The following is a 19539-nucleotide window of genomic DNA, read 5'->3' as shown; positions in this document are numbered from 1 at the left end:
GCTGCTTCTGTCACTGTAACTGACCACGATGGTGCAGGAAAGCAACCAAGTGAACTTTAGGGCAGTGTTAGACTTTTGGGTTGGGGAACTGCTGTGACCTGTAAAGACACATGAACAACTCCATAACTGATCTGTGAGCAGCAGAAATCAGTTATTGATTCATTTCACATTGTTTTAAATCTTTGAGGTTCATGAACCTTTGGAATTCCGAGGTTTGTGCGCTAAGAGCAGGCAGTACAGAACCATTTAAATTCCCTTTAAAGGTCTAAACTTTACTGCTCTGCTGCAGTTTCTGGTAAACGTGTTGCTGAGATACTGACCTGACAGAGGTTCAATGACACCTTGTTGCACTGTTGGACTGCTCTGAATTGGACTTCATTGACAAGCTTGTCACGTGTCCTGCGTTATACCTGTCCTTGTATTGCTGGTAATTGCCTTTACGTCCATTGGACTTCGTTCCTGTGCTTTTTGCCATGGCAGAGTTTAGGTGTCTCAGTTCTGAGCAGTGGAATTCTCCCCATTTCAGGCACCCAGAACCTGTGTTGAAGCCCCCCCCAGTACCTGATCAGTTTTGCTATAAAGTTCCAAGTGTTCCCTCTGTCTCCAAATGTGTCTCAACCCCAACCTCGACAGAACAGCTGTACTGCAAAAGTGCAACAACCTTTCCTTATCAAACTGTTAATGCTACCTGGCTTATCTGATCTGATATCCGGGACTGTCCCCCTCTCCTTTATTTCTCCCGTCATCACAAACCTCTGCCTTACCAAAAAAACACCATTGAGATTACTGTCCTTGGCAAACTACAGCTCCTATCTCAACTTCTTTTTCTACTGAAGTCCTTGGATGTGTTGGTAATCTGTGCCAATCTTTTCCGGAACTCCATGTTTGAATCCCTGCGATCAGGTTTCCACCTCATTACTGTAACAGAAAAATCAAAGTCACCAATGATATCCAATGTGACTGTGACAAAGGTAAACTTCCCCCCCCTCCCTCATCCTTCTCGACCTATCTGCAGCCTTTGACACAGTTTGACCACACCAACCTCCTCCAACACCTCTCCACTGTTGTCCAGCTGGGTGGGACTGCTCTCCCCGGCTCTGTTCTTATCTATCAAATCGTAGCCACAGAATTACTCCCAATGGTTTCCCTTCCTGCTCCTGTCCCATAGCTTCTCGTGTTCCCCAAGGATCTACCCTTAAACCCTTCCTACTTCTCATCTACATGCTGCCCCTCAGTGACAGGATCTGAAAGCACAGTGTTAGTGCTTACATGTACACTGACAACACTCCGCTCTACCTCACCACCACCACCTCTTCTAGATTCCACCACTGCTTTTGATTTGTCACATTGTTTATCTGACATTCTGTTTTAGATGAACAGAAATTAAAAGTACTGGGAAGTCTGAAATCAGTGAATTTGGTTCCTGCCATGAACTCTGCTTTTTAAAAATTCATTCACAGGAGGTGGGCTTCACTGGCTGGGCCAGCCTTTATTGCCCATCCCTAATTGCCCTTGAGAAGGTGATGGTGTGCTGCCTTCTTGAACCGCTGCAGTCCCTGTGGTGTAGGTACACCCACAGTGCTGTTAGGGAGGGAGTTCCAGGATTTTGACCCAATGACAGTGAAAGGACGGTGATATATTTCCAAGTCAGGGTGAAGGGTGGCTTGGAGGGGAACTTCCAGGTGGTGGTGTTCCCATGTATCTGCTGCCCTTGTCCTTCTAGATGGTCACGGTTGTGGGTTTGGAAGGTGTTGTCGAAGAAGCTTTGGTGAATTTGTGCAGTGCATCTTGTAGATGGTACACACTGCTGCTACTGTGCGTCAGTGGTGGTGGGAGTGAATGTTTGTGGATATGGTGCCAATCAAGTGGGCTGCTTTGTCCTGGATGGTGTCAAGCTTCTTGAGTGTTATGGGAGCTGCACTCATCCAGGCAAATGGGGAGTTTCCATCACACTCCTGACTTGTGCCCTGTAAATGGTGGACAGGCTTTGGGGAATCAGGAGGTGAGTTTCTCTATGTAGGATTCCCAGCTTCTGACCTGCTCTTGTAGCCATGGAGTAACAAATAAATATCTATTTTAAAAATTATAACTAAAATCTCTCCAGAGTATTGGAAGGAGTGCTGTCTGCACTTTAATCAGGAGGCTCCCCCAGCTTTGATGAGGAATTTTTTTTGTGTGGTGGTGTTGTCTTTTTTTGTCATCGGCCACCTCCCAAGTTAGAAGAAAAATCAGTTGCTGCTGTTACTAACACCAGTTATATGCTGAAGGTTTCTCACTCTCTCTCGTGCACACACATACGCTCTCAAACCTGCTCAGCCCCCTGTGCTCACTCGGCCCCACGCCCGCTCGCGCGCCCCCCCCCCCCCCCCCCGCGCACACGCACGCACACATGGTCCAGTTTAGTTTCTGTTCAGTGCTAGCCCCCTCTATTCCCTTGCTACTGACTCTATTCCCCACCCTGGCAACAGTCTGTTTGCAACCTTGGTGTGACATTTGACCTTGAGATGAGCTTCTGAATTCATATCTGTCCCATCACTAAGACATCTATTTCACTCAATTAAGATTGCCCTGACTTCACCCCGCCTCAACTCATCTGCTGCTGAGACCCGCATTTATGTCTAGACGTGACTATTCCACTACTCTCCTGACTAACCTCCTTACATCCTCATAAACCTCAGCTCATCCAGAACTCCTGCTGCTTGTATCCTAACTTGCAACAAACCCTGATCACACATGACCTTTATGATCGCTGACCCACGTTGGCTGCTGTCTTGGCAATGCCTTGATTTTAAAGTGTTTATCTTTGAAACCTCTCCATAACTTTGCTCCTGCCTTTCTCTGCAAATGTTTGTCATCTCTGCAATCCTTCCATTCTAGCATTTTGAAGGTCCCCAATTTTAATCACCCCACCCCTCCCTCCACCCCTGTATGGCTTCCACATGACCTCTATTCATGGAATAATTGAATTTTGTGGCACAGAAGGAAGCTAATCAGCCCATTTTCAGTCTGTGCCAGCCAATAAAGAGCTATCCAGCTTAATCCCACTTTCCCACTCTTGGTGCAGAGCCCTCTAGTGCACATGTGCATATCCAAGTGTTATTTCAATAAGATGTACATTTCAGCCTATAGCAAACCTACAGGCAGTCAATTCCAGATTCCTCTGTGAAAAATTTACTCCTCAACTCCCCTTTAATCTTTCTACCAATTACGTCTATGTTCTCTGGTTACTGACCTCTCTGCTAACAGAAGTAGGTCATAGAAACATAGAAAATAGGAGCAGGAGTAGGTCACTTGGCCCTTCGAGTCTGCTCCACCTTTCAATATGATCATGGCTGATCCTCTATCTCAATGCCGTACTCCCATGCTCTCCCCATACCCCTTGAAGCCTTTAGAGTCTAGAAATCTATCTATTTCCTTCTTAAATATTTTCAGTGACTTGGCCTCCACAGCTTTCTGTGGTAGAGAATTCCATTGATTCACCACCCTCTGAGTGAAGAAGTTTTTCCTCATCTCAGCCCTATATGGCCTACCCCATATCCTGAGATTGTGACCCTTTTTTCTTGACCCCCAGCCAGTGGAGAGACCATCCCTGCATCCAGCCTGTCCATCTCTGTTAGAATTTTATACGTTTCAATGAGATCTCCTCTTATTCTTCTAAACGCCAGTGAATACAGGCCTAGTCAGCCCAATCTCTCCTCATAAGACAATCCTGCCATCCAAGGAATCAGTCTGGTGAACCTTTGCTACACTCCCTCTACAGCAAGTATTTCCTTTCTTAGGTAAAAAGACCAAAACTGCACACAATACTCCAGGTGTGGTCTCACCAAGGCCGTGTACAGCTGCAGTAAGACATTCTTGCTCCTGTACTCAAATCCTCTCGCAATGAAGGCCAGTATACCATTTGCTGCCTTAACTGCTTGCTGCACCTGCATGCTTGCTTTCAGTGATTGGTGTACAAGGACACCCAGGTCCCTTTGTACATCAGCATTTCCCAATCTATCACTATTTAAATAATATTCTGCCATTCTGTTTTTCCTACCGAAGTGGATAACTTCACTCTTATCCACGTTATTCAGCATTTGCCCACTCGCTCAACCTGTCTAAATGAAGGCTCTTAACACCCTCTTCATCTCTCACATTCCCAACTAGTTTCGTGTCATCAGCAAACTTGGAAATATTACATTCAAATCATCCAAATCATTGATATATATTGTGAGTAGCTGGGGTCCAAGCACTGATCCCTGCATTACCCCACTAGTCAGCGCCTGCCACTCCGAAAAATACCCATTTATTCCTGCTCTGTTTTCTATCTGCTAACCAATTCTCAATCCATACCAATATATTACCCCCAATCCCGTGTGCTTTAATTTTACGCACTAAACTCTTATGTAGGACTTTATCAAAAGCTTCCTGAAAATCCAAATACATCACATCCACTGGTTCTCCCTTATCTATTCTGCTAGTTATGTCCTCAAAAAACATGATTTGTCAAACATGATTTCCCTTTCATAAATCCATGTTGACTTTGTCTAATCCTGTTGACATTTTCTAAATGTGCTGTTATCACACCCTTTATAATAGACTCTAGCATTTTCCTTACTACTGAGATTAGGCTAACCAGTTTTCAATTTGTTGTTTTCTCCCTCCCTCTTTTTTTAAATAGTGGGGTTACATCTGCCACTCTCCAATCTGCTGGGACTGTTCCAGAATCTACAGAATTTTGGAAGATGACAACTAACGCGTCCACTATTTCCATGGCTCCTCCTTTAGTACCCTGGGGTGTAGATTATCGGGCCCTGGGGATTTACTGACTTTCGGTCCCATTAATTTCTCCAGCAATTTTTTTTTACTAATACTAATTTCATTCAATTCCTCCTTCTCACTAGACCCTTGATTCTCTAGTATTGCTGGAAAGTTATTTGTGTCTTCCATCGTGAAGATAGAACTAAAGCAGTTGTTTAGTTGCTCCGCCATTTCCTTGTTCTCTATTATAAATTCTCCTGTTTCAGACTGTAAGGGACCTACATTTGTCTTCACTAATCTTTTTCATTTTACTTACTTATAAAAGCTTTTACAGTCCGCTTTTATGTTCCTTGCAAGTTTACTCTCATACTCTGTTTTTATCCTCTTAATCAATCTCTTGGCCCTCCTTTGCTGAATTCTAAACTGCTCCCAATCCTCAGGCTTGCTATTTATCCTAGCTACTTTATATGACTCCTCTTTGGATCTAATACTGTCCTCAATTTCTTTTGTTAGCCATGGTTGGGCCGCTTTTCCTGTTGTGGTCCTTTCTATCATTCAATCTAGACTCTTCATAATTTTATACACCTCAAGGAAATCTCTCCTCAACCTCCTTTGTTGCCAAGCTAACATTCTCTGTTCCTGGCTATACAGTGATACTTAGCTGTTTACCATTGTTCCTCTGGATAATGAGCCACCTCTTTATTGGTGGCTATGGACTGCTCAGGTCATCCCCAGGCCTCTCTCGGCTGCGCTACCCAATGCCTGACTCTGTTATGACTGTTCTGTGTGTAAGGAAGGAGGGGGCTGCTGCAAGACTTTTGTCTTCAAGGTAGCTGCCCCCAATCTGCCATCAAATGGTTTTTAATTCATTCTTGGGATGTGGGTGTCACTGGCAAGGACAACATTTATTGCCCATTCCTAATCACTCTACTGAATAGTTTATGCCATTTCAGAGGCCATTGCTGTGTGTCTGAAACTAGACTGGGTGACAGATTTCCCTGCCTAAAAGATAAACCAAATGGGTTTTTAACAACAATCCGGTGGTTTTATGGTCACTACGAGATTAGTTTATAGTTCCAGAATTATTAATTAATTGAATTTAAATTGCAGCAGCTGCCATGGTGGGATTTGAACCCAGGTCCCCAGAGCATTAGTCTGAGCCTCTGGATTACTAGTGCAGTGACATTACCAATGCACCACCATCCTTGCTATAACTGTGTATAATTCACTGGTAGTCACTTTAAATTTGAATTATTACTGCCACCAGTGTTCAAATTGAAATACACAAGCTTCTGTGAACACGATCCACGGTTTTCATAATCAATTTATAAGAATCAGATAATCTTCCCTTGTGCATACATATGATTTGCAAAGTCAATTAGGGATGGATATAGAGAACTATTTAGCACAATGACTTGCTTTGTGCTACAAATAGTCAATTTAGTAAAAAGAGTCTTCAGCAGGCCAACAACAACTCCACATGTTAAAGCTGAAGGTTGGACAGATCCTTGATCTGAGCTGCATAGCCCATCGCACTGCAACAGTCCCTCTTGGGCATGTGGATGTGTCTGCATTGGCCCTGGTGCCAACTCAGAATCACTCTGCTTGATGCCTGTCCACAGCTTTTTTGTCCGGGTGTGAGCTGTGAGGGGCTGTTGGCTAGGGCCATAGTGCAGAAAGATGGTCTGCTTTCTTGAGGCTTTGAGCAGGCGCAACTGCAGAGGTCAACAGTTCCTGTCAGTAAGGCGAGTGGCCATGGGTGTGGTCTGCAGGGCTGGTGAGGTCCAGCATGGCTGGTGTAAAAGGGCTGGAGTTAGGAAAGCTTCAGAATGTGGGCAGCTGTGAGTGCTTATGGGTGCTCATTATGTCGGCAAAAGCTGTGAGTGTTAGCAGGAGAGGAGGATTGTCATTGCATACCCAGTACATGGATATGCACAGTTGTATGTACATACAGGTGCCTGGCCAAACACATGTGCACGCACGCGTACACACACACACATTTCTCTCTAGAAATTTCAGGATACTGGTCAACCTGTCTCTCAGACCTATGATCAAACCCAGCCATTAGAAAATTTTCTCTCCCACATGTATCCCCTGACTGGCCATATATAGAGTTAGTGTACTCCATTCTGGAGCAGTTAAGTTCTTCAGTCGTATGTGTTCTTGTTAGTTTGACTCCTAATATTAGTTACAATCACCATGGGAATTGTGTTCTACATTTGAGACCAGCTGTCTAATGCATGTTTAATTTTAACTGGTGCAGTTTCACTGTTAGTATGTACTGTGATCCCTAACACTTTCCTTCCTAACCCAGTGCTGTGAATAGGGCTGTCACAGGCAGTATGTGACTTCTCGGTGTGAAATATCCTTTTTGTCTTTAACAGAAGCCAGGGATTTTGGGGATTCCAGTAGAGGTGCCTGCGGTGAACGAGGTGGAGTCTCAGCTGAGTGCTACCACTTCCAGGGATCCAGTGTACGGGAGTCTGCTAAACTCCAATACTCAGCTGGAAAGAATTCCAGAAGGTAAACTTGTGCAGAACGAGGATTTGGAGCAAGATCGGGTTCCTTGCAAAGATACAAGGGAGACCCCAACAGGATTCAGCGATTGGCTGGAAGAGCAGACGGATGATGAGTTTGGACTGAAGGAGGGAGGGGAGAAAGAATCTGTTTTCCCCAAGGACCCACAGACGCTTATTCTCACTGAGGGTTCACTGGGAGAAAATCCCTCTGTCCCAATGGAGGGAACTGAGGGAAATGACTTCAGCACCAAGAATGGGCCATTTGTCGAGCTTGATTGTTCATATTCAACTCTTGAAAATGGAACACATTTGCTGTGTCTCAATTCAAATCCAATCACACTGGTAGATTCAGGATCTTCTGTTTCTGTCACTCCTACATCTGAGATTGATTGTAGCAACGATGTCATAATTCACGCAAGGAAGGTTTCTGTCATTCAACACCCAGATACAGATGATCAGGACACTTCAGTTAATGATAGACGGAGAGGTAGAATTTCCTCAGAGACAGAGCACGAGGAAGCTTGTGCCCGCTCCACAAAATTAGCCACCATAAAGAGAGAAGCCAACTTTGACCTTCGGACTTACCATGTGGAGAAAAAGCCAACAAAGCTTTTTTCTGACGATGAAGGAAAATACCAAACGGTTATCGTTAAAGGAACGGCTGATGATGAAATGCTTGCAAAGGAGAGGAGAGCGATTATTAGAAACCAAGCCATGAAGAAGAACGCCACCATTGCTGAGAGATGGGGTTCAGTAGAGCAATTAGATATGGAGGAGAAACTATCGCTTGATTCCATGCAGAAAGAAGATGAAACTTGTATGTCCAGTATAGAAGCCAATTCATCATCTTTCCCTAAAGAATCCTTCATCACTCATCCTGAAGGCATCAACACTGAACAAATAAACTTCACTGCTGCTCGGCAGCAGTTCCTCGAGATGGAAAAGTCACAGCAAGTAGTCCCTGGGAGTCCAAGACTCTCTGTTGAACCCCTCAGGATCTCGAACAATTCTCCCAGCTTGTCTGAATCAAGTAAACCTCTTCCCTGCAAGGGCACTGGTGTTTTGGGCACAAATCCAGTGGTCACTCTAGAGGCCGTTAGAGTTGATTACATCCCTGATGAAGAGAAGGGGAACACGGATGAGCATTCCACTAAAAGTAATAGCATCTTCGCTGCTGAAAACGTTGCAACTGTGGAAAATCGTGATGGTGAAACCCGGCAGAATCTGCCTGTGTACTCGTCAATTGATGACCTTGACTCTGGACTGGGGGAGATGGTCAATGACTACAGTTATGGGTATACAAGTGATGGTGGGGCATCAAATGAGATGTTGAACATTGGAACTGGTAACAGCGGAGCTTTTGAATCCTCTGACCAGAAGTTAATGCTTGAAACACCCATTGAGAAGGAAATCCGATTGGCAATGGAAAGGGAAGAGAGTCTTCGGAAGGAGCGAGGAATTAGGAAGTTGGGAAGCTCTGAGGAAATGGTGCAAATTAAGACAAAGCCAATGTTATCTCAAATACCTCCAACATCTCCTTTCTCAAAATCAAAAGACAAAAACCGAATGGTCTTTTTTGTTCAGCGAGAAATTGAAATGGATTCAAAGAGGGAAGAGAAGTTGAGACAAGAGGGTAAAGTTAAGGGCTTGTATGATAAAGGAACTGCAGAAGAGGTGGAAAAACGCAAGAAGGTATTTGAACAGCAGATAGATGACGTGCCAGTTGTACCACAGCAATGCTGGCACCCAAAGGCAGCTAGCTTTGCTTCACCGGAATCTCTGGATATGTCCAACATTCCAGAAGAAAGCAACACAATCCAAGTTAATGCAACAGAATGTAAAGTGATCCTGCAGGAAAGTCCAGAATATCAGCTGTATAGTAAAAGCAGTTCAAAGCTGGACCCCACCACATGTAGCACAGTGATGAGGTTGGCAGAAAGCCAGGCGACTCGTGAGGAAGAGCCTTACATCCTGCGACCATTGAAGTGCCAGACCACCTTCCTGATTGAGCGGGAAATTGAGGAAGAGCAACGTCGGGAAGAGGAGCTGCGGGCTTGGAGACTGAAGCAGCAGCCTGCTAGGAATCTTTCTTCAAGTAAGTGTATTGGGCTGCAACTTCCAGTGGTAATGATGGTGAAACTGCTGGTATTTGCTGCCATTGCTGCCCTGAAATTGGCAGCAGTGTCTGGAGTCCACAATGCAGAGGATAAGATGGAAATGCAGAAGCTGCTGTCAGTGATTCTGTGCTTCTCCAGGGGGTGGGTTCTTGAGTTGCCCCCACCCCAAACCCAGTTGCACCTTGTTGAATGAGGTGTAACTATGTAATAACTGCTAAAAACCCACCCACTGACCATAAAAGGCTAATTTTGTATTGGTGGAAGTTGAGCTGAATAGTGTCGATTTAAGGAGATAAGCATGTGAGGGGGAAGGGAATAGAAGGTTATGCTGATCGGATGAGATGAAGAAGGGTGGGAGGAGGCACATATGAAGCACCAATGCTTCATGGATCAGTTGGGTCGAATGGCCTGTTCCTGTCCTATAGACTCAATGAAAGCTGCAAAGAAGAATCAGAAGCATAGAACACGATACAACCATGGGCTTTGCTTCAGCGTACCCATGTTTTATTCTCTGATGTTCTGCGAATTGCCACAGGTTTCCTTAATGAACAATGACCCAAGTTGAGTTTTGTATGGAGGAGTGACACTCTGTGTTCCAGCAGAATCTGACTATCCCTCTCTCTCTCTCCCTCCCACGGTCACTCCTACACTCTCCCTCCCATTACCCCTCCCACACTCACACTGTCTCACTCACATCTTCACTACTGCCCTCCTGCTGTCCCTGCACTGCTGTCACGCTCCTGCCGCACTCCCGCACCCCCCCCCACCCCCCACCCCCACCCCCCCCCCCCCCCCCACCCCCACCGCCCACCCAACCAAAATTCACTGTAACCTGTCCATTTCCAGCTTTATCCAAGGCAATTTCATGAAGGGGAAGGCTTGGAGGGTTCATGAGGTGAGTGTGTTCAAACCTAACTCCTGGATCCAGGCCCATGAAGGCTCAACAAGCGGGGCCCACCCCCACCCCAAACAACCTTTTCCCAGAGTGCCTGTTACCTCCACTCCACCATCACCAGGCCCCAATCACCCCCTCAACACCATCAACAGATCTCAATTCCCACCTCCACATCCTCACCTTCGATCTCCTAGCTCTCCTCCCAATCGTGGCTCTGCTCAACACTGGATTAATAGGAAGATTTCCCTTTAACCTGAGAGAGTGTGTTTTCTGATGATTGTGTCCCTCAAATCCCAATAGGGTTTCCACACTGTCACAGCCCCAAGTAGCTCTGTTCACATGGACTGGTTTATTTTTCTGTTTCTCTTTCTTTGAGTAGCATGTGTGGATTTGAGAGAGATTGTGGGTCAGATTTTCTGATTGGGGTTACAAACCCAATGCCTGGGTAAATTCCAGATCCTGATCCCACGTCTCAACTCGTGCAAAGCTATTTTCAAATACTAATGCCCTAATTGAGCAGATGATGAGTTTGGCCCCAGTAGGTAGTGCAGAAAACCTCCAGGAGGCAGGAGCTCCCTGCCTGACACCAGCAACTTAGGCAGACGGTGACAATGATGGGGCAAATACAGCAGGTTGTTCCTTAGAGAATCAGCAGCATTAAGGCTGAAATAATGCACATGACTTGGTGCCGGCAGCCCCATGAACAGACACTTTTCATCAATTAAGAACAATATTTCAGATCTCCCTGTGATGAACCTAACAACTGGACACTCATGTGCCCCAGACTGCTCAGCTTCTCCTAAACCTCTATCAAAATTCCATCCTCTTGCTTCCCCACCACCCTCAGTCTACTAACAAGCTCAATGAGCTGTTAATTGGAGATGAGCAACTTCCCATTCCTCCCAATGCCACCCTCTATTTAAACATCATGATGCATCCGCAAGACATTGGGATCCAGAGACCACCTCCGGGAGCGCTATTTTTAAATTGTGCCCTCACCCAATTCCAACTGTGGCAATTGAAAATCCTGCCCTGTGTGTTGGTCATTGTATGCATGTGTTGGTGTCTGCTGTGTGTTTGTGTATTGGTGTGTTGGATGTGTATTTGTGTGTACCTGTGCCCGGTGTGTATTTGTGTGTACACTTGTGCCGGGTGTGTGTTTGAGTGTACACTTGTGCCGGGTGTGCGTTTGTGTGTGTACACTTGTGCTGGGTGTGTGTTTGTGTGTGTACACTTATGCCGGGTGTGCGTTTGTGTGTGTACACTTGTGCCGGGTGTGCGTTTGTGTGTGTACACTTGTGCCGGGTGTGCGTTTGTGTGTGTACACTTGTGCCGGGTGTGCGTTTGTGTGTGTACACTTGTGCCGGGTGTGCGTTTGTGTGTGTACACGTGTGCCGCATGTGCGTTTGTGTGTGTGTACACTTGTGCCGGGTGTGCGCTTGTGTGTGTACACTTGTGCCAGGTGTGCGCTTGTGTACACTTGTGCCGGATGTGCGCTGGTGTGTGTACACTTGTGCTGGGTGTGTGTACACTTGTGCTGGGTGTGTGTACACTTGTGCCGGGTGTGTGTACACTTGTGCCGGGTGTGTGTTGGTGTGTGCACACTTGTGCCGGGTGTGAATTGGTGTTATTATGAAACAGCTGATGGTAAAGGTTGAGTTGTCAAATCCCAGATTGAAACTTGAAACAACTGTTACAACCCGTTTTTGCAAATTGTAAGTTTCGAGATGCAGGCTTTCAATTCAGTAGCAATAAGACCACCAAGTCTCGAGATTTTTTGTAAAACTAAACTAAACATTTATTAATATAAGAAAGATTGTAAACACATACATATGTGTACAAAATTACTACTATAATAACTACAAAAATCCCCTAATTTATCTGACTCTCAGTTACATACTCGTTAAGGCAACAATAAAACTCAGATTTAAACAGACACCTGGCAGAGCACACCCTGGACAGTCGCATTCAAAACGAGTTTCTTTCAGCTCTGGGTTATTGCAGACAGCAGCTTGAGGCTTACAGGCTGGAGGCGTCTCACACTTGTTGGATCTTAAAATGCCTCTCCCTTACACATAATCTCCTTTCTCTTTTATACATATCTTTCTCTTTGAATTTAAAATTTCCATTGTATCATTAGGCTTTTAACTTTACCTCTTCTAACAACAATATCCCTTCATCCCACCAATTTTATTAGTAAGCTGAAAAAATAAACACATTGCTTGATGTCTTCTAGCTAGGTGTAAGATTTCACCTGCAGTCTTGAATGGTTTCTTTTAACAAATGCAAATTTACACTTTACCTTCTATTAGACCCTCCTTATGTTTACCTAATTAACATCTCAAAACTGCTAAACATCAAAGCACCCAGACTAGCTGGATGTAAGCAACCCCCCCCCCCCCCCCCACCCCCACACAAACACAGATATATATATATATATATATATATATAGACTCAGACCCCACTAGAACTCTATTTTAAAAAATAATTTCCAATAACATTATAGAATATCTCTTCATGGCAGTGTGTATACTTGTGCTGGGTGCGTATTTGTGTGTACCTGTGTTAGGTATATGTTTTGCCTGTATTTATTTTTATGTGGCATTTTTTAACTTAAGGAAATATGTTAACCCTCTGCAGCCAGCGCCTCCACACCAGAGAGCCCAAATTCCACTTTAAATCTGGCATTTCCTGGACAGCCTTCAAGAGCTGGGGCTTCAGATGGTGACCAAGCAAAAAGTTTCCCAGAAATGATTCCGAGCCAGGAAAGGCGGAAGCCGTGGGAGAAAAAGGAAGACTCTTCAGTAAGTTGAAAGTTTAAGTAGAAATTCATGCAGATATTCCAAACTGAAAAGACTTTCATGATCTACGTTTAACAACTTGACAGAACAGCTAGAAATAAACTTTCCAGCATCGATAGATGTTGGTTTGTGGGGCAAGGAAGACTGTGATTAGAGTTACAACCTCAAGGACCATTTCATTTAAACTAGAAGTAACTGGTGGTGGTGAAGAGGTATTTAATAACATCACTATCATTTCTTTATCACTCCAATGTCTGAACATTTTCAACCTTAATTATTATTATTTTCTTTAAAGGAACAGTTGTGGCTTAAAAACACAGGCACATGAGTAGGCCATTGAGCCCCTTGAGACTGTTCCACCTTTCAATGAGATCGTGGTTGCTCCGCAACCTAACTTCATTAATCCATCTTTTCCCTAAATCCCTTAATCTTTGACAAAAATCCAAAAATCTCAAATTTAAAATTACCAATTAATCTAGCATCATTTGCTTTTGGTGGAGGAGAATTCCAAACTTCTACCCCTCTTTGTGTGTAAGAGTGTTTCATAATTTACCTCCTGAAACTTTTAGACTATGATCTGTAATCCTAGACTCCCAACCGTCTGAAATAGTTTCTCTCTATCTACCCTATCTGTTTCCCTTTAATATCCTGTTATGCAACCCCTTAATCTTCAAAATTCCAAGGAATACAATCAAATTTGTGGAATCTCTCTTCACAATTTAACCTTTGAGGTCCAGGTAACATTCCAGTAAGTCTACATTTCATTATCTCCAAGACCAATATATCTTTCCTGAGATGTTGCGCCCAGAACTTCTCACAGTGATTCCAGGTGTGGTCTAACCATTTTGATTGTCTGTAGCTATTCATGATGTTTTAATGAACTATGTACCTGGATCTCGAAATCTCTTTGGACTTCCAGAGTTTCTGTTTTATCATCATTTTGAATGTACCTTGTTCTGTCCTTATTAGGTCCAAAGTGGATGATATCACATTGAAACCCATTTGCCACAGTTTTGCCCATTCTCTTGATCTATTAGTATCTCTTTATAATTTTATGCTTTTATTCACACTGCTTACAACTGTAACTTGTCTTTGTGTCATCAGCAAATTTGGACCTGTGGCTTTCTTTCCCAGTCGTTAGTAAACACAGTGAACAGTTGGGGCCTAAGCACAGATCCTTGTAGGACACATCCTGCCAATGAGAGTACCTATCCATTATCCCTACACTCTGTCTCCGGCAGCTCAGCCAATTTCCAAACCAGGTCAATAATTTCCTTTCAGTCCCATGGGTTTCAGCTTTAGTTAAGAGTCTCTAATGAGGGATTTATCAAATGTTTTCTGGAAATCTATATAACTAACACCCATAGACATTCCTCTGTCCACTACTTCAGTCATCTCTTAAAAAAAAATCAATCCGATTTGCCAGGCATGACCAACCCTTTATAAATCCACGTTGGTTCTCTGATCAGCTGAAATTTTTCAAGGTGTTCAGTCACTTGATACTTTAATTATTGACTCTAGTAATTTTCTGACAACAGATGTTGGATTAACAAGTTGTTAACTCCCTGTATACTCACCTTTCTTAAGTAGCAGAGTGAGATATTCAAATTTTCAATCTAAAAGAATGGTCCCTGAATAGAGGGAACTGTGGACGATTATAGTTAGGGTATCTGCAATGTCCTCACTGACTTCCTGTAAAACCCTGGGTTGGAAATTACCCGGTCTTTGAGATTTGTCACTCTTAACGTCATTAATGTTTACATTACTGTTATTTTGTTTACATTAATTTTGATGAGTCCCAGGGTGTGATTCAGTGTTTGTTTCATTGGGATGTTGGCATGTTACCCTTCTTCTGTGCTCTAAATACAGGCAGGACGTAATTATTCAGTATGTCTGCCATTCCCTTATTTTCATTGACCAAAGTACCATCACCTGTTTTCAATGAGCTCACATTGGCTTCTGTTCTTCAGCCAAGAATCCTGCTCCTGATTGGGGAATTATTTATGAATTTAGGGCTTGATTATAATGTTTCACACAAATAAGCTGTTAGCTTCATTTGTGAAGAATAGGTTTTCAGTTAGGAACCATAGGGCTGTTGACATCTGTAAAATTGTAGCCCTCTGTGAGACCTGCCTTTAGAAAAGGAAGAATGGGGGAGATGGTATAGTCTCTGCTCTTTCCCTTCTCCTTCCCAGTGTAAAGCTCAACATGCTACTCAGTAGCCACTAGCATCGCCTGCTGCCCTTGTAATGACCAACAGGGCAGTTTAAATGGTGCTGTGCACCTACAATGCAGCAAGGGTTAGCAACTATGTGATGACCTCACTGAGATGTCAGAAGATCAACAGGCCTAGTAAACAATTTGAAGATAAATCATAGGTATGACAATTGTGAAACTGAAGTCAGGCAACAGGGGTCACACTGTGTTTGACTTTATTAGGGTTTATTATAATGACATGTCCTCAAAGTCCTGATGCAAGTTTTGTTTTTAACTTTAGTATGCTGGTATTGAGGCTTCTGATGACATCAACATGGAGGTAGTTACCTTTTGTTATTGCCAGCCTTGCTGTCATTCCAGCTGTTGCATACCATAAACTTAGCTCAATTTAATATTCCATATTACTAACACAAAAACAGGATTACCTGGAAAAACTCAGCAAGTCTGGCAGCATCGGCGGAGAAGAAAAGAGTTGACGTTTCGAGTCCTCATGACCCTTAGACCGAAGTTCGGTCGAAGGGTCATGAGGACTCGAAACGTCAACTCTTTTCTTCTCCGCCGATGCTGCCAGACTTGCTGAGTTTTTCCAGGTAATTCTGTTTTTGTTTTGGATTTCCAGCATCCGCAGTTTTTTTGTTTTTATTCCATATTACTAACTGCTTGGCTGCTGATTTACTGGGGAGTGCAGTGTTCTTTAAGTAGTGAGTGTCTTGCCACTAATGTCGCTGCTTTTTCTAAACCACTTGCAATGACAATTGTTCTGGGTTTTTAATCCCTTCATGTGTCATGGCTGGGCCAGTATTTGTTGCCCATTCCTGATTGCCCTTGAGAAGATGATGGTAAGCTGCCTTGAGTCATGGCAGTCCATGTGGTGTAGGTCCACTCGCAGTGGTGTTAGAGGGGGAATTCCAGTTTTTGACCCAGTGACAGTGAAGGAACAATGATTATGGTTCCAAGTCAAGATAGTGATTGATTTGGAGGGGAACTTGCAGAGGGTTGTGTTCCCATGTGTCTGCTGCACTTGCCCTACTAGAAGTCGTGGGTTTGGAAGGTCATAATGAACATAGGTAGGGAACCAGATATCTGGCCATCTGTTTCTGGTGGTACAGTTCCCAGAGAGGTTTATTATGAATGCTTGGCTGAGCTCCAATAAAATCCATTAGCTTAGCAGGGGACTATTTTTGTCAAACTGAAGTGGAACGTTTACTCTGCTTTATTGACACCTTTGCGGTAATAAGTTATTCTTTCTAGATCTCTTTTGTCAATGAATATATGTTTATTTGGACAAGTTTAAGAGGTGTGAAATGGGTAAAGTTTCTGTTACTGATACCATAATGACCCTATTTGATTGACACAATTTTTAGAGGGTTGAGCAGATTTTTTCAAAGAATGGGTTTCTTTTTCCTTAGCATTTCAATATTTCTGATTATTGTTATCTGGCTTATTGGTTCTGTACATAGTTCACACTGGGTGAGTGGGTATGAAGGGACCATTGAAGTGGCAGGGAGTGGGCTGGGAGGTGAGTGTATGTAAGGGGGTGAAGCTAGAAGGCCTAAACATTTTTAATACAAAGTCCTGAGATCCAAGGTAGGCCTTCAAACCAGCCCACTTTGGCAGTTGGCCTGTGACCACCTGTGCTCTGCCCTCCTGGGTCAGCAGGTCAATCTTTCCTGCCCCGAAAGTGAAGATTACATATAACAGGGCCCTTTAAACAAGGGCGTGTCTGCTGATTCGGGAAATTTCCCGACGTGAGTTAGCCACTCAGAAGCGAAAATCCAGCCCACTGTACTACACCCAACTCCACACCCTCTCTCTCACACACACTGTTCCACACCCCGTCACACACACTGTACCCCATCGAACTGTCCACCCTTCTCTCTCTCTCTGTCTCTTTCAGACTCACAAACACTCACTTACTCACTGTGCCCCATCCAACTCCCTACCCCCTACACACACTGTACCCCATCCAACGCCACACCCTCTGTCACACACTGTCCCCCATCCATCTCCCCACCTTCTCTCTCACATATACACACGCACACTCCAGCCTATCCAGCTCATCACCCTTTCACAAAGTGTTCATCTGGAGGGTTTATTTGTTCAAGGCTTGAGGATGGGTGTTTCATGTTCTCCTAGGCTGTCAATGTAATGTTGGTTGGTAGGGCATTGGATGATAATTTCCAATTCTATATTCTGACTTTCTGACTCTTGGCTCTAGGTGCTGGAATCTACCAGAGTAACTCGACGTAAGAGTGCAATGGCACAGCGCTGGGAGGCTGGGATGTTCAACAACCATCTGGATGAATGAAGCTATCCTTGTGACCTGAAGTTATATAATTGTAGATATATCTATAGTAATATTCTGAAAAGCACTGCCTGGTGAATAGAAATGAAGTTGCCTCTTGCACTCTGAACTGATTTGACTCTGAGTATTTGTATATACAACTGTATAGATTACCTGTCTGTGTCCTTGGGTTCTCAGCTCAGGCCCAATGCCACAGCCTTACTTTTCTTACAGCCTTAATAAGAGAATGACTCTTGAAGCCGTGAACGAGATGGTAGGCAACTGTTTGGTGGTAACCGACTTTCCTCACCCATTCCCTTTACACCATTGGATCTCTCAGCTGCCTTTTTTTGTTGGAATTAACATATTAGTACTTGAAAAGCAGGTCTGAATTAACAAGCCTGGCTTCCATAATGAGAATTATGAATGAAAATCTTTGCTGATTGTTCTTAACAATATCAGTTAATTCTTTGCAGCAAAGCAAATTCCTGCGTGTGTGCCGTTACTTAAAACAAAATCTCATCAATAAATCAGTATCTGTAACAAGTGCTTTCACTGGGCAGTTCCACACCGCATATATGTATGTGTTCGTGCGTGTACGTTTGTGTGTGGTGGGGGAAGGTTGGGAGGGTGTAACAAAAACCCAAGTACACTACATCCATTGGTCTCCCTTATCCATCTTTCCTGTTGTCTCTTAAAAAATCCGAACAAATTTGTCAGACACAATTTCCCTTTTATCCTTCCCCATGTCACCTCTGCTTAATCACATTGTGATTCTCTAAGTGTCCTGGTAACATGTCCCTCAGAACAGGTTCTAGCATTTGGCCCATGATTGATGTTAAGCTAGCTGGTCTGCAGTTCCCTATTTTCTCTCTCCCTCCTTGCTCAATTTGTGGGGTTATGTTTGCTGATTTCCAATCTTTGGGAATCATTACAGAATCTAAAGAATTCTGGAAGATCAAAACGAATGCATCCACTACCTCTGCAGCTCTGCACTCACCTCTTTTCATCCCTTGGCAGGTCATTTGCACTTAGTCCCTGTTATCTTGTCCAGTATTATGTCTTTACTTATCCTGATTTCTTGAAGTTCCTCATTTCATTAGATCCTTAATTCCCTGTAATTTCTAGACTGTGTACCATGATATGGATACAAAGTATTTGTTTATTCCTCTACCGTTTCCTTGTTCACAATGATCATTTCCCTGTCTCTGCCTGTAATGGGCCCATGTTTACTTTCACTAACCTCTTCCCACTGACATACCTATAGAAATGTTTACAATCTGTTCTTGTCCATTGTTAGTCTACTCTAATTTTCTCATTCAAAATATCTTTTAATACTTATCACAAACTCTTTCTCCACACTATTGCTACAAATGTGGTTTGCCCAGTCTACATGCAGGTTAAAGTCCTCTATGCTACCCTTAATACATTCATTTTTAATTTCCTGATTTATACACTACCCTACAGCACAACTATTGTCTTGGGGTTATTAATAGCCCTATTTCCTCCCTGCCCCTCCCCACTAATGTTTTCTGCCCCTTGCTCCTTGCTTTTCCTAGCTCCACCCAGACTGATTCTACTCCTTGATTTTCTGAGCTAAGATCTTTTTTCTCCATTGTCTTTATTCCATCCTTTATCAGGGCCAGGTGCCATTGCACTTTCACCCTTTTCCATTTTGCTGGTCTCTCCTAAAAAAATTAAGTATCCTAGAATATTTAGTTCCTAACGTTACAAACATATGAACTTACGAATTTGGAACAGGAGTAAGGCAATCAGCCCCTCGGGCCTGTTCCACCGTTCAATAAGTTCATGGCTGATCCTATTGTAACCTCAACTCCACAGTCCCATATAACCTTTCACCCCCTTGCTTATCAAGAATCTATCTCTTCCTTTTGAGGAAGAGAGTTCCGAAGACTCATGATTTCCTGAGTGAAAAAAAATTCGCCACATCTCTGTCTTAAGT

At 43.7% G+C, this 19539-nt stretch overlaps 1 protein-coding gene across 1 annotated transcript in view; it reads left to right on the top strand.

Moving 5' to 3' along the window:
- LOC121287554 (A-kinase anchor protein 2-like) overlaps positions 1–18119 on the top strand; it is a 112118-nt gene extending 93999 nt beyond the window's left edge. Inside the window, exons 4-7 of the mRNA XM_041205486.1 lie at positions 7128–9357; positions 12915–13078; positions 15573–15611; positions 17511–18119. Coding sequence (XP_041061420.1) covers positions 7128–9357; positions 12915–13078; positions 15573–15611; positions 17511–17600 — 2523 coding nt within the window. The 3' untranslated portion in view covers positions 17601–18119. The remainder of the gene's footprint in view (positions 1–7127; positions 9358–12914; positions 13079–15572; positions 15612–17510) is intronic.
- Positions 18120–19539: the final 1420 nt, after the last annotated feature.

The sequence above is a fragment of the Carcharodon carcharias genome, chromosome 14 (assembly GCF_017639515.1).
Source record: "Carcharodon carcharias isolate sCarCar2 chromosome 14, sCarCar2.pri, whole genome shotgun sequence".
Classification (NCBI taxonomy): domain Eukaryota; kingdom Metazoa; phylum Chordata; class Chondrichthyes; order Lamniformes; family Lamnidae; genus Carcharodon; species Carcharodon carcharias.
The sequence above is the reverse complement of the archived record's forward strand: the minus strand, read 5'-3'. Positions and strand labels throughout refer to the sequence as shown.